General features: G+C 43.4%; 1 protein-coding gene across 5 annotated transcripts in view; it reads left to right on the top strand.

Annotated features, from left to right (window-relative positions):
- The window catches only part of LOC133608583 (SHC-transforming protein 1-like), a 38614-nt gene extending 25493 nt beyond the window's left edge, over positions 1-13121 (top strand). For all 5 annotated transcript variants that reach the window (XM_061963911.1, XM_061963912.1, XM_061963907.1 and 2 more), the window contains 5 exons: positions 6299-6503; positions 7292-7355; positions 7497-7572; positions 10730-10877; positions 10959-13121. In XM_061963911.1, the coding sequence (XP_061819895.1) occupies positions 6299-6503; positions 7292-7355; positions 7497-7572; positions 10730-10877; positions 10959-11087 (622 nt within the window). In that variant the 3' untranslated portion in view covers positions 11088-13121. The remainder of the gene's footprint in view (positions 1-6298; positions 6504-7291; positions 7356-7496; positions 7573-10729; positions 10878-10958) is intronic.
- The last annotated feature ends 398 nt before the right edge of the window (positions 13122-13519 follow it).

Genomic DNA, 13519 nt, shown 5'->3' with positions numbered 1-13519 from the left:
CTGACAGCGTCATTGGACGAGCTGCTGATGACGATGACGACAGCGTTGTGGGTGGATCCGCTGTCGACAAAGAAGATGGCGACGCCGTGCGAATTCCCGCCAGAGAGAATGATGTGGTCGTGAGAGGAGACGGCGACAACGGGGATGACAGCAGTGTGTGCTTCCCAGCATCGCTGCCGGTAGTAACCCCCCCTTCATGAGGCGGATGCCAGACGCCGTCCATATATTGGGAGAAGGAGTTCCTGGCTGTTATTGTCCCCTGGCGCAAAAACCAGGGACGGGCGGAAGGGGGCTAGGAAAAGAGGGACAACGACACGTCCCGCACCGAATCCCAACAGGAGGCCAGGAAGAACATCACGGTGGGCTCCAGCGGGGCTGGGACTGGCGTTTGACGCGGTGTGAAAACTGGTGGTCGACGCGATACCGGCACAGGGGATCGCTGTGGAGCCGGTACAGCAGGTTGCACAGCAGGAGACGGAAAAGATGGCGGCGGTGGCTAAACTGCGTGGAGAGCCGGAACCAATGGCCGAGCCGGGAGGAGTGCAGGAGGCAGAGGCGGAGGAAGAAGGTCCGAGCCTGCTGTGGGCTGGCTTTCAAGTCCTCCAAGAATTGTGCGGTCCAGAACGTTGGCTGAACGTCGCCATCAGGGGTTCTCGCGAGGTCACAGTCTGGCTCGAGGATTATGTCAGGAACTCGCTTGGCTGCAGTATTTGTGACCCCAAGATGCAGGAACCAGGAGGACGACGAGCAGGTAAGATGATTTTAATTCATAAACAGAATATGAAGCAGTCGTGCTTGTAAGGTCCACAAACATGAATCAATCCTCGAGCACTGAGGAGTGCGCAAGGCTGGCATTAATGGAAGCCTGCTGATTGGCACCAATTGTGGACCGGCTGCCAATCAACAGCATCCAGAGAGTTAAGGAACTCTGGGCGGATCTCATCCACCCCCGGGGCCCTGCCACCGAGGAGCTTCTTAACTACCTCGGCCACCTCAGCCCCAGAAATAGGAGAGCCCACCGTGGATTCCCCAGGCACTGCTTCCTCATTGGAAAACGTGTAGGTGGGATTGAGGAGGTCTTCAAAGTATTCCTTGCACCAATCTACAACATCCCCAGTCGACGTCAGCACGGTGTTGACAGTGCACTGCTTTCTCCAACTGAGGCGGTGGATGGTGGTCCAGAATCGTTTTCGAAGCCATCCGTAAGTCATTTTTCATGGTTTCCCCGAGCTCCTGTATATGTGTATATGTATATATGTCTATCTATATATATATATATATATGTGTAAATATTGTATATACTGTATATCTATATACATTATATATGTATATGTATATATATCTATGTGTATGTATGTATATATATATTTACATATATATACTGTATATATATATATATATGTATACATACATATATATGTACATATATATCTATATACATGTATACATACATATGTATATATGTATACATACATATATGTATGTATACATACATATATGTATATATATGTATACACATATATATATATATAGTATATATATATGTATGTATACATATATATATATATGTATGTATATATATATATATATATATATACATACATGTTGGGAAGTGGGGATGGGGTATAAACCCTTGGCGGCATCGAGGACAGCAGCTCGCTGCTCACCGGCGGATCAATGTGTCGTAGTGCTAGGAATAAAATCACCTGGCACTCGCCGAAGAAGACTGCAGGTCTTCCTTGGGGGCAGTCCGAAGCCCCAGCATCACCCAGGGAGTTTGTCTACCCAAGCGCTGTCTTTTAGGGACGCCCTCAGCGCTGCCTTCATGGATCGGTGAAACCGCTCACACATACCATTGGCCTGTGGGTGATACACCGTCGTGTGGTGGAGTTTCACTCCCAAGCTCTCTGCCACAGCAGCCCAGAGCTCAGAAGTGAACTGGGAGCCCCGGTCGGATGATATGTCTGACGGGGTACCAAAACGGGCAACCCACGTCCCAATGAACGCGCGCGCCACCTCTGCGAAGGTGGCTGACGTCAGAGGTACTGCCTCTGGCCAGCAGGTGGTCCTGTCGACCATCGTGAGGAGGTATGTGCAGCTGCGTCAAGATGGTAGTGGCCCGACCAGGTCCACGTTGACATGGTCAAAACGGCGCTCCGGAACCGCAAACGGTGCCAGTGATGGAGCCTGTGTGTGGCAGTGCACCTTTGAGCTCTGACATGCCACGCATGTAGCAGCCCAGTCCGTAACGTCCTTTTTCAGTCCACGCCAGACGAATTTTGCAGCTACCAGCCGCTGGGAAGGTTACCTCCCAGGGTGGGAAAGGCCGTGGATGGAGTCGAACACCCGCCGCCTCCAAATGCGGGCACAAGGGGCCATGGTCGACTTGTAGCGACGTTACAAAGGAGCGTAACCCCTGTGTCCTCAAATGGAACTTCAGACAACCGTAGCCCTGTGGCTGCAGCCTTCAGAGCTCGGATGTCTGGGTCATTGGCTTGGTCAACTGCCATCCGTGCAAAATCAAGCCCCACATGGACAGCGCCCGTGACGGCTCGGGAGAGGCAGTCAGCAACGACATTGCTCTTACCAGCAACGTGCTGGATGTCCGTCATAAACTTGGAGACGTAGGAGAGGTGCTTCTAAGCCGAACCAACCACGGTTCGACTGTCTTTGCCATTGCGAAAGTGAGGGGTTTGTGGTCCACAAAAGCTGTGAAAGGCCGTCCTTCAAGCAGCCAACGGAAATGACGTATGGCCAGATAGAGGCCGAGGAGTTCACAGGGAAATTAGCTATATTTCCGATTGCAGGGGCACAACTGCCTGCTAAAGAAAGCCAAAGGTTGCCAAGTGCCACCCACCCACTGCTAATGCACTGCCCCTACAGCATAGTCTAACGCGTCTGTGGTGATTGCAAAAGGAGCATCAGGTAATGGGTATGCGAGCAGGGTAGCGTTAGCTAGAGCAGACTTGACCCCCACAAAAGCACTGTGCCGCGCGTCAGACCAGTCCACCATGTGCTTGGGAGCAGCCCCTTTAAGAGCATCATACAGCGGCCGCATGAGGTCAACTGCCCGGGGGATGAAACAATGGTAAAAAATGTACCATGCCAAGGAACTTCTGAAGAGCCTTAATCGTGAGCGGGTGGGGGAAGTTTGCGATGGCAGCAACCTCCGCTGGAAGGGGAACCGCCCCACACTTTGTGACGCGATGTCTAAGTAAGTCGATTACAGACAACCCGAACTGGCACTTAGCTGGGTTTACAATGAGCCCGTGTTGGCTAAGGCGCTGAAAAAGGGTCCTGAGGTGGGTCACATGCTCGGCCTGAGAGGTGCTCACTACCAGGATGTCGTCCAAGTAGACAAACAGAAACGGCAAGTTACGTAAAACAGAGTCCATCAGCCGCTGGAAAGTCTTTGCGGCGCTCTTAAGGCCAAAAGGCATCCGTAAAAATTTGAACAGTCCAAATGGGGTGATGACCGCTGTCTTTGGGATATTAGAGGGGTGGACCGGCACCTGATGATAGCCTCGGACGAGATCTACCCTAGAAAAAAACAGTTTTCCTAGACAGGTTGGCGTAAAAATTTTCTTTGTGGGAGACCGAATAATGGTCCGGGGTAGTCGCATCGTTGAGTCTGCAGTAATTACCGCATGACCGCCAACCACCTCCAGCCTTCTCCACCATGTGGAGGGGCTGTCTGAGCGGCGAATGATCCCGAGGCGTTCCATGGTCTCGAATTCAGCTCCAGCGATGGAGAGCTTTGCTGGGTCCAGGCGCCGGGCTCGTGCGTGCACAAGGGGGCCCGTGGTGGCAATGTGGTGTTTCACACCATGCTTGGCGGTAGCTGACAAGAACGTGGGCTGTGCTAGGGTGGGGAACTCAGCGAGGAGGAGAAGAAAGACGTCCGCTGTGGGTAGCATGCTGCAAAGCCTGATGGAGTCTGTTGCGCTGAGACTGCACTTATACGTGCAGAACGTAATCGCATCCACCAAGTGCCTGTTTTTTACATCCACAAGAAGGCCAAAAGCACAGAGATAATCTGCACCGATGAGCGGCACCGTCACTTTAGCAGTCACAAAGTTCCAACTGAAACGCTGTCCACCAAAACACAGCTCCACATACCGGATGTTGTAAGTGCGGATAGGTCTGCCATTGGCCGCTTCCATGGGGGGGGGCATGGGACTCAGACAGTATGTCCAACCTTGATGCTGGCAGGACGCTCCTCCGCGCACCCTTGTCACACAGGAACCATCGTCCAGAGAGGGAGTACTGGATAAAGACCAGCCTGCCAGTACTGCCGACGCTCATGACCACTGCTGAGCGGCGGCGGTCCACTGAAACTGCACGAGGGACGACACCGCCTGGCTTTGGTCCCGAACCTGGCATGGAAAAAAACTAAGTCCAGAATCCGGTTGCCGACTGGGGGGACGCAGCAGCAGCAGCAGTGAGAGTGGAAGTGCCATGGGTCTTCTGTCCCAACCGGAAAGAATGCAGCTACATAGGTCGGTTGGGAGGCTAAAAATAACTTGTTTTCTTCAGCAGCAAGTTCGCAGCAGTCCAAAATGGCCGTGTTGGCTAAAGCAGCCCGCACCTGAGAAGGCAGGAGTCTCAGGAATCCAGGCCTGTGCTCACTAAGAGGTCTAGCATTTTGTCCATTAGTTCAGAGGGCTTTGCCAAGCCCCTGCAATGAAAAAAGGCGCCTAGCTCGCTCCGCGTCGGAAAGCTTGAATGTCTTTAAGAGGTGAGCCTTCAACGTAATATACTTGTTCCTCTCCGGTGGATGCGTGAGGACGCTAACCACTCTGGTAGCCGTAGCACTCCCCAGGGAGGAAAGGACATAATAAAACTTTGTGTCGTCCTCGGTGATACCACGCAGGGCGAACTGTGCCTCGGCCTGGTCAAACCATGCAGTCGCGGAAGATTCCCACAACTCAGGCAACTTCAGAGAAACCGCATTTGCCATCATGGTCGATAATATTCACTGAATTCGTTCAGTGAAGTGTCGGGGTCACCAGTGTTGCGCTTGTAACGCAAAAACAAGACAACTTGAAGTATCTTTTGACACACAAAAACGTGTGCGCCGTTTATTCCATCAAAGAGGAGACTGAATGACTGCTTACATCAAAGAGACTCAAAAAGAGGTCACAACAAACCCCCACCTTTGGTTAAATCTCCTGACGGTCACTTAAAGGGGCTGCACCGAATTACTCACTCGTAACTGCATACTGTATATGAATGCTAAACAAGAACAACATGTGCACAATAGAATGACAGTGAATAATGACGACAAAGTCAAGTAAACAGGTGTGGTGAATTATGTCCTTAAAGCAACCGCTACAAAACCAAGGTAAAAACAAAAGTTCACTTCATGCTTGTAAAAATTTTAATAATATTCTTCTGAGAACCAGCAATCTCCCCAGTGGATGTTTTTGCATTAATTTCGAGGGCGTGTATTCAACAGGTAATAAAACAGATATTAGTTATTTTCAAAATAATGAAAAAACTAAATATTTAATGTTTTTTTTTCATTCAAACAAATCCAATCAATAATAAATATCTAAAATTAGCAATAATTTTTATTTATTTTAATTTTTATTGACTGACAAGATATTTTCATCTAAGCAGTCCTGGATCTTCTATTTGTTTATTCATCCCAGCAGCAGCAACAACAAAAAAAACTTTTTAAAATAACGCTTTGGGTAATTTTCTGGAACTAAAATTGAGACAACAGTGTCTAATGGCAGTCATTAAATTAGATAATAATAACAAAATGCTTTTTTGGGGGCATCATTGTGAAGTGATGCATTTGGTTAGCATGTCGGCCTCTGGATTCAAATTTCGGCTCAGAATTCTGTTTATACTTTGCATGTTCTACCCATGGTTGGGTGGGTTTCTTCCCATTGGTCCAAAACATGCATGTTAATACTGTAACGTAGGCCAGCTAGTGTGGCTGTGTGATAGTACGTTATGTAAACCTCATTACCCAGTGGTGATCTCCGGTTCGAGGCCAGGGTGTGCAGGGCTGGACTGGATTTTAGATATCTAGTCCAGGATCAGGGTGTACCTAAAGTCTACTGGAATGGTCTCCAGTGTATTCTTGACCCAGAACAGGATCATCTGTAAAGAAAATGAATAAATTGTGCTTTATTTGTTATATAATTGTGGTAAATCATATTTTATGCTTGGTATTTGGTGCTATCTCATGTGTCTTGTGTGTGCTGGTAAAGTTACATGAATCCTTGAATCTGCAAATGTGAGTTCTGAGAAATGGAGATGATGATCACTTGTCCTGTGCGTGCAGGCCAGCCAGGAGAATTCTCAACAAATGTTTCACAGAGGAAAGCGTAATGGACCCAAATGACCAAGATGATGACGATGATAATGAAGCGGTCAGAGGCCATCATCACTACTACAATGTGATTCCAGGGAAGACACCGCCTCTTGGCGGAATAGAAGACCTGCGGGTCACAAGAGATGGGAAGGAACAAGAAGCTGGCAATCACTTGGTAATAAAACTTGAAAAAGTAAATAAATAGTCGCTTTCCTGTATATACAGTAATTATTTTATTGTGGAAAGTTAATTAAGTAAATTCTGCTATATATAAACACTGTAAATAAATGGATGAGCCGATTAGTTTAACCATCTGGGGACATTTGATTTAAGCCAAACAAGACATAAAAGTCCTTGGGTTTTTTGTTTGTTTTAGTTTATTTGCTTCATTTTTTCAAACTTTAGTCCTAAGCAAAATATCAACCATGTAATGTTTCTCATTTTTATAATGTTGACCATTTTGAAGGCCTTTAAAGGATTAAAATTAAACAAATAATAAAAAACATTACGTGTTTGGTAATGTTTTAAAGCCTGAAGTTGATCAGAAACTGAATAAATAAAAAAATGTTTCATGTCCTTCGAAAAATGAAAGATTTTTATGTCCTATCTGGATTTGTTTTATTGTCTAATAACTGCCAGTGTATCATACACCTTTAAAGAATTGGATATTGATTTTTTTTTAATTTAACATGGAAAAAACCCTCTGAGGAAGAATCATGTAAAATGGAGTAAGACAACAAAAAAGTATGGCCAAAAGTACAGCAAACATTCACTGAAAGGAAAAACTAGCCCACCCCTTTTCCCCCGATGGTTACATGAGATATCAAAAGAATCTGTGACCATGCACGCATGCACGCACACATACTCAAAGGCACACACACTCACACGTACACGCGCGCGCACAGACACGCACACAACAATGAACACACAACAAATTTAAATAACTCCACTTGGTCGTTTCAGGTGGCTTCCTCTCAAGATGTCTCGCTCTATGAGAACTGCTCCGTGACACAAGTTCTACCAACAGGTTTTTGGTCTATTGTCTTTTCTAGGTTAATTGTTAAACTCTCACAAGATGTGCTTGTTTCTCCTCAAGAGAGCAAACTTGATTTTTTCTGTTAATAAGTGCAAATATGTTTGTTGACATTCTGGTTCTGTTCTCCATCAGACTCTGAGATGGCTGCCAGCAAGAGCGCGACAAACACCCACAACCTTATCCAGGAGGAATGTTGGTTTCATGGCAGGTGGGTCGTCATTAATGCAACATGTGTAATAGCTCACAAAGTATGATGACCATCATAACCCTTCAGGACTGTACAGACAATGTTTGAAGTAACAAAACTATCGTCTTTAACGCCTATATTCAATTAAATGGTAAATGGGTTATACTTGTATAGCGCTTTTCTACCTTCAAGGTACTCAAAGCGCTTTGACATGCCGAAAAGTCTCCTATAATCAGTAGGTTCACAGCCTACAAAAAGCAAGTAACCTCCAATGCCTTCTATTGGCATTAACAGCTGTGGCTGTAAGCAACCCCCCGATGTACATGGGTTTTTAATATTACTCCAGACTGGCAGCACAGTAGCTGTATGTGTCATGAGTGCTCGTCATCCAGTAAATGTTGCATGTTACCCTGGTCGTATCATAATTATTTTGACCATGGTTGTGACAATAATATAACACATATTTACAGTGTGTCACAAAGTTCAACATGTCCAAAAAAGAGTAAGAAGAAGCAGAGCTTATTTATTCCTACTCCTTCTCCATTTCACAGCTATTACTCTTTCATTCACTTCCTGTATTTAATATGTGACAAATATAAACATACATACATAATAGAGATGTCCGATTTCACACACATAAATGCTTTAAAATGTAATATCGGAAATTATCGGTATCGGTTTCAAAATTATCGGTATCGGTTTCAAAAAGTAAAATTTATGACTTTTTAAAACGCCGCCGTGTACACGGACGTAGGGAGAAGTACAGAGCGCCAATAAACCTTAAAGGCACTGCCTTTGCGTGCCGGCCCAATCACATAATATCTACGGCTTTTCACACACACAAGTGAATGCAATTCATACTTGGTCAACAGCCACACAGGTCACACTGAGGGTGGCCGTATAAACAACTTTAACACTGTTACAAATATGCGCCACACTGTGAACCAACACCAAACAAGAATGACAAACACATTTCGGGAGAACATCCGCACCGTAACACAACATAAAAACAACAGAACAAATACCCAGAACCCCTTGCAGCACTAACTCTTCCGGGACGCTACAATATACACCCCCGCCACCCCCTAGCCCCCCTACACACCTCAACCCCGCCCACATCAACCTCCTCATGCTCTCTCAGGGAGAGCATGTCCCAAATTCCAAGCTGATGTTTTGAGGCATGTTAAAAAAAGTAAGGCACTTTGTGACTTCAATAATAAATATGGCAGTGCCATGTTGGCATTTTTTTCCATAACTTGAGTTGATTTATTTTTGAAAACCATGTTACTTTGTTCAATGCATCCAGCGGGGCATCACAACAAAATTAGGCATAATAATGTGTTAATTCCACGACTGTATATATCTGTATCGGTTGATATAGGAATCGGTAATTAAGAGTTGGACAATATTGGAATATCAGATATTGGCAAAAAAGCCATTACCGGACATCTCTACATACATACATAATCAATGTTGATAAATAAATAGTGTGCATACAAATATATTAAAGGGGTCATATTATGATTTTATTTCTACATTTTTATTTCTACATTCAAAACTCTTCCTTGTGGTCTACTTAACATGTAATGGTGGTTCTTTGCTCAAAATGTTTTATAGAATATATTTTAAAGACCGTTTTCAAGCTGCTTTCTGACCGTCTCTTCAGGATTATGAGCGGTCTTATTTACGTGCCTCCACTTCGACAGCTTCTTTTCCCCATCAGCCATGTTGTAGTTTTTAGTGCTTCCATATCGAGTCTGGTGAAACATATCAATTATAACTACACGCTAATTTGTATTAAAAATGGCAGCAACAAAGGATGCATGTACATGTACGAGCCAGTCTGCCCCACAACAAGAGAATCATTATGTTTCCATGCACTATATTAGTCAGATTCCTCAAATAGTTTGTTTTTTTATATTTTCCCACCTACGTGTGAAGTCAAAGTGTCCACGCACACTCTCAAATGCAACTATTGGTCATCAGAATCAGAATCAGAATCAGCTTTACGCCACGTGCCTCCCGTATACTGGGGGGTGCTTATTTCATTTTAGCGCGGATAACTGAATTCCTTTTTCCGGTTGACCTATGACGTCACACTAGGCATTGCGGATTCTTACAACTTGTTTTAAGTGATGTCTGTTGTAATATTGACACAGATTACAAATATAACGTCTCTAATGGCTATGCTGATGTTAAATAGCAGACAGCATCAATAAATGATCCTGGATTGCGCTACAAACATGATGCTGCTACCAAGATTGTATAGGGGCGGATGCAAAGAGTTTTGCGAAAATAATTTTCGGACCAAAATCATTGAAACAAAACTTTTGAATTTCTCTGAGTTTAGTGCATGTACACGTACTGAATGAGGAAAAAGAAGGAGCTTTATGACTACACCGCGGACTACAATAGCGGACTCGCGGAAAGCACTTTTGGTAAATTTATACCATATATGGTTAATTCGCTGACGCCATCGGTGCGAAAATTTCAAACTGATTGTTTAGCGGATATATGGAGGAAAGCAAGATTGTTTTATAAACATCTCTGCAATGACTCCATGGTTAGATTTTCAGAACTTATGCAGATCCCAAATACACAAAAACCAGTACCAATAGGTAAGAAAAGTTAGTTTTGCATAATAAATCCTCTTTAGATTAAATTTTCCCTCAGGTAATATTTCTCCACTTTTGTTGAGAAGAATTGTTGTAAATTTTTGGGTAGCTGGTTATAGTTTACCTTATACAGGATTTTAGCTGTTTGTAGTTCCATCCATCTATTTTCTACCGCTTGTCCCCCTTGGGGTTGGGGGGTGTTGGAGCCTATCGTACCAGATTATTACATTTTAGTTTTATCGATTTGATAAATAAATGGTTTGTGTGTTCTCTATATTTCCCTCTATTATGTATTATTATTTGCAATGAACCCATCACCATTATTATTATTGACTAAGCAGTTTGCTGCCTACTGCCATGAAAACAAAACCAAAAAGTATTTACGGTAATGAAAGGAGCGAGAAAAGAAAGATATTTGCAGAGTGATGCTGTCCCCTGGTGGCCTTTTATAGGTACTGTTGATAAAAATGAAGTGTTGTGTCTGTATGTAGGAAGCAAAAAACACATATTGAGCTTTTTAGTTGTTTCTGTAATACTGTATAATTGTAACATTGTTTACTCAGGCTAGGAAGAAAGCAGGCCGAGTCCCTTCTAACGTGTAGTGGAGACTTCCTGGTCCGAGAGAGCAGCTCAGACTGTGGTCAGTACGTCCTCAGTGGGATGGACGGAACCACAGTGAGACACCTCTTGCTGGTGGACCCACACGGCCAGGTTCGTTTCACAATTTAATCTTCAAGAGCTTTGTCTGTGCATGTTCATCATCAGGTTTTGTGTGTGTGTTTGTGAGAGCAGGTTCGGACTTGTGACCAGGTCTTCCTGAGCGTAGGTCACCTGGTCTGCTTCCACATGCAGAACCAGATGCCCATCATGACCGGGAGCAGTGAGCTTTGTCTCAAGCAGCCAATCCTGCAGAGACTCTAACAAATGTGCAGTTGTGTGCACTGCTCTTGTTGACATTCACACTTTTAGCCACATGCTACTTGTCCTGACTTGGGAATGTAGTCGGAAATCGTAAAAGAAAGCTCAACATTGTTGTTTTTATCCTGCGAGGCCTTCTCACTAACAGACTCTGCATGAAGAATATGACACAACACGTATACTTTTCATTGTTTCAAAGCAGTTGGTGTTAACACACACATTTTAACGTTTCCGAGTACAAAATAGTGTTAAAATTAATGTGTAAGGAAGCTCACAATTTATTCAGATTGTTGGTGTGTTTCATGGCTTCAAATTGTATATTGCGTATACGGAATGTAGATGGCATATTTACCGGATTAATAGTATTTCTACATCAAGTAATTACACTCAATTCCCACTTATGTGTCAAGGTGCCTTTCTCTGTTTTTGTCACATCACCAAGAGCACAATATTGTCTGTTTTAAAGGAGCTATGTGTAAGACTTTTATGTCAAGTCATCATTAAATGGTCTAGATATGTCAGAAGGCATTAATAAATCATGTTATTTTCTAATACCTTTATAACTGATAACAGTAGTTCAGCCGGGATATGCTCATTTTAAAATTAGATTTACAGCCCTGAAATCAGCCCCACCCTCCACGTTTGAACAATTAGAAAGTGTGTGAGTGTGTCACATCCAGGTTGCCAGTTACGCATCGCCACCTTCGTCGAGCTACTGCCACTGGTAAAGTTACTAAACATGTCAGACCTTAAATCTTAAATGCGTCGTTACGATTCTCAACTTATTTATGACAAAGCCAGGAACAAAACGAGAATTTATATCGAGGATGCCTTTGAAAGACGATTGAAGGCGGAGAAGATTTTTCATCTGACGCCAAACTTGCTGATTTCCTTCTTGATAGGTAAGTAAGGCATTTATGTTTTTTTATTACTTGTAATAAATGGAAATGGATATTTCGTATGTAAACTATATTGTCCAATACAGTTTATGATCTTGTCTAACAAACCTAGTATATTCGTGCAACGAATGCTTAGCATGCTAGCCCGGTCAATGACACATCGACATATAGGCTAACGGGGGAAATATATGCCTGTTAGCCTGTATGTCGATGTGTAATTGAACTGACAGGGCAAAATATATTTTCGACAAATAAAACCTATGTGGATATGGGTAGTGTCAGTGCCTAAATATGCTGAAACGCTTCGGAAATGGGTTACAACATTAGCACGGCTGTCAACTTGGCATATGGAGACAGCAACTCACATGATAAAATAATTCCTCATTCGTGTTTGCATATTGTGGACCACATGTACCAAGTTATATGGCAATCTGAAACATTTGAAACATTAGCCTATAGGCATACCTTGGTAAAATGTCTCCTCTTTAGTTTTGAGCGTACATTAGGCTGCTAAGTATGCTCTACTTATTTTCACCAGGATGACCATTGCTAGTGTTGGTTGTAGTTTGTTTTAGTCTTTGTTTTCTGATAGTACTGACAATAACCATATGATTGCCATTTGTTGTGATATTGTATGCAGGCATGACATACTTCTTCCTGAAAATAGCCTAGTTTCTGTGTAAAATGTGTTGGTTAGAGATTTGTTATTGACAAAATGCTTGTCTATTCAGCTATTATGGTCCCAGCACCTCAACCTCTAGTAAGAGGCAGTGGAAGTTTGAAGTTCCTTGGAGCAGCCCAGTCGATCGAGCTGGATTCAACTGCGTATCTGGTAACCTCAGTCAGGGAGAGGGGCAGGGGACTACATAATTTTGACCGTGATTGCAGTACCATTTCTGGCCAGATACTCACATATGGCTCCTTTAAAACAGTTTTGTAACACATTTTCTTTGTTAATTATATTTTTTCCAGTCTAAACAATAATTTTTTTGTCCTTCATATAGTATTTGTTATGGGCGAATATATGCATTTCAATAAATCTACATGTGATTTCAATCTGTGATAGTTTGAGCAAAAACTGTTCTGTTCCCTAAAATAATTTACTAAAATAGGGCTGTCAAAAATAACGACGTAAATTATGTGATTAAACACATTTCTCGTGATTAATCTCATGATTAATCACACAAAATTATCGCATTAATCATGTATACTGTGGATGGTTACTTGAAAGGCGGTGCAGGTTGTTATAAGGTCAGGGAGCAAGTCAATGCAGTGTATTTGCTGGATAATTTAATTTCAAAATACACCCTGACTGGACTCTAGACGCAACTGAGTACATTTTAAACAAATAACTGACGTGCGATCAAAAATGTTTTACTGTATGACATTCTGACAATACAATTGTGTTTGTATGCAACTGTTGGCTCCCTTTTAAGTAAAGTTTTAATTTAAAGTACGCGAGCTAGTAATAACCCGATTCTGTTACGGCGCGTGTTCTAGCCCGCATATCATCTGCGGCAGACTCTGCCGGCACCT

Source organism: Nerophis lumbriciformis, linkage group LG06 (genome assembly GCF_033978685.3).
Source record: "Nerophis lumbriciformis linkage group LG06, RoL_Nlum_v2.1, whole genome shotgun sequence".
NCBI classification, from domain to species: domain Eukaryota; kingdom Metazoa; phylum Chordata; class Actinopteri; order Syngnathiformes; family Syngnathidae; genus Nerophis; species Nerophis lumbriciformis.
The sequence above is the reverse complement of the archived record's forward strand: the minus strand, read 5'-3'. Positions and strand labels throughout refer to the sequence as shown.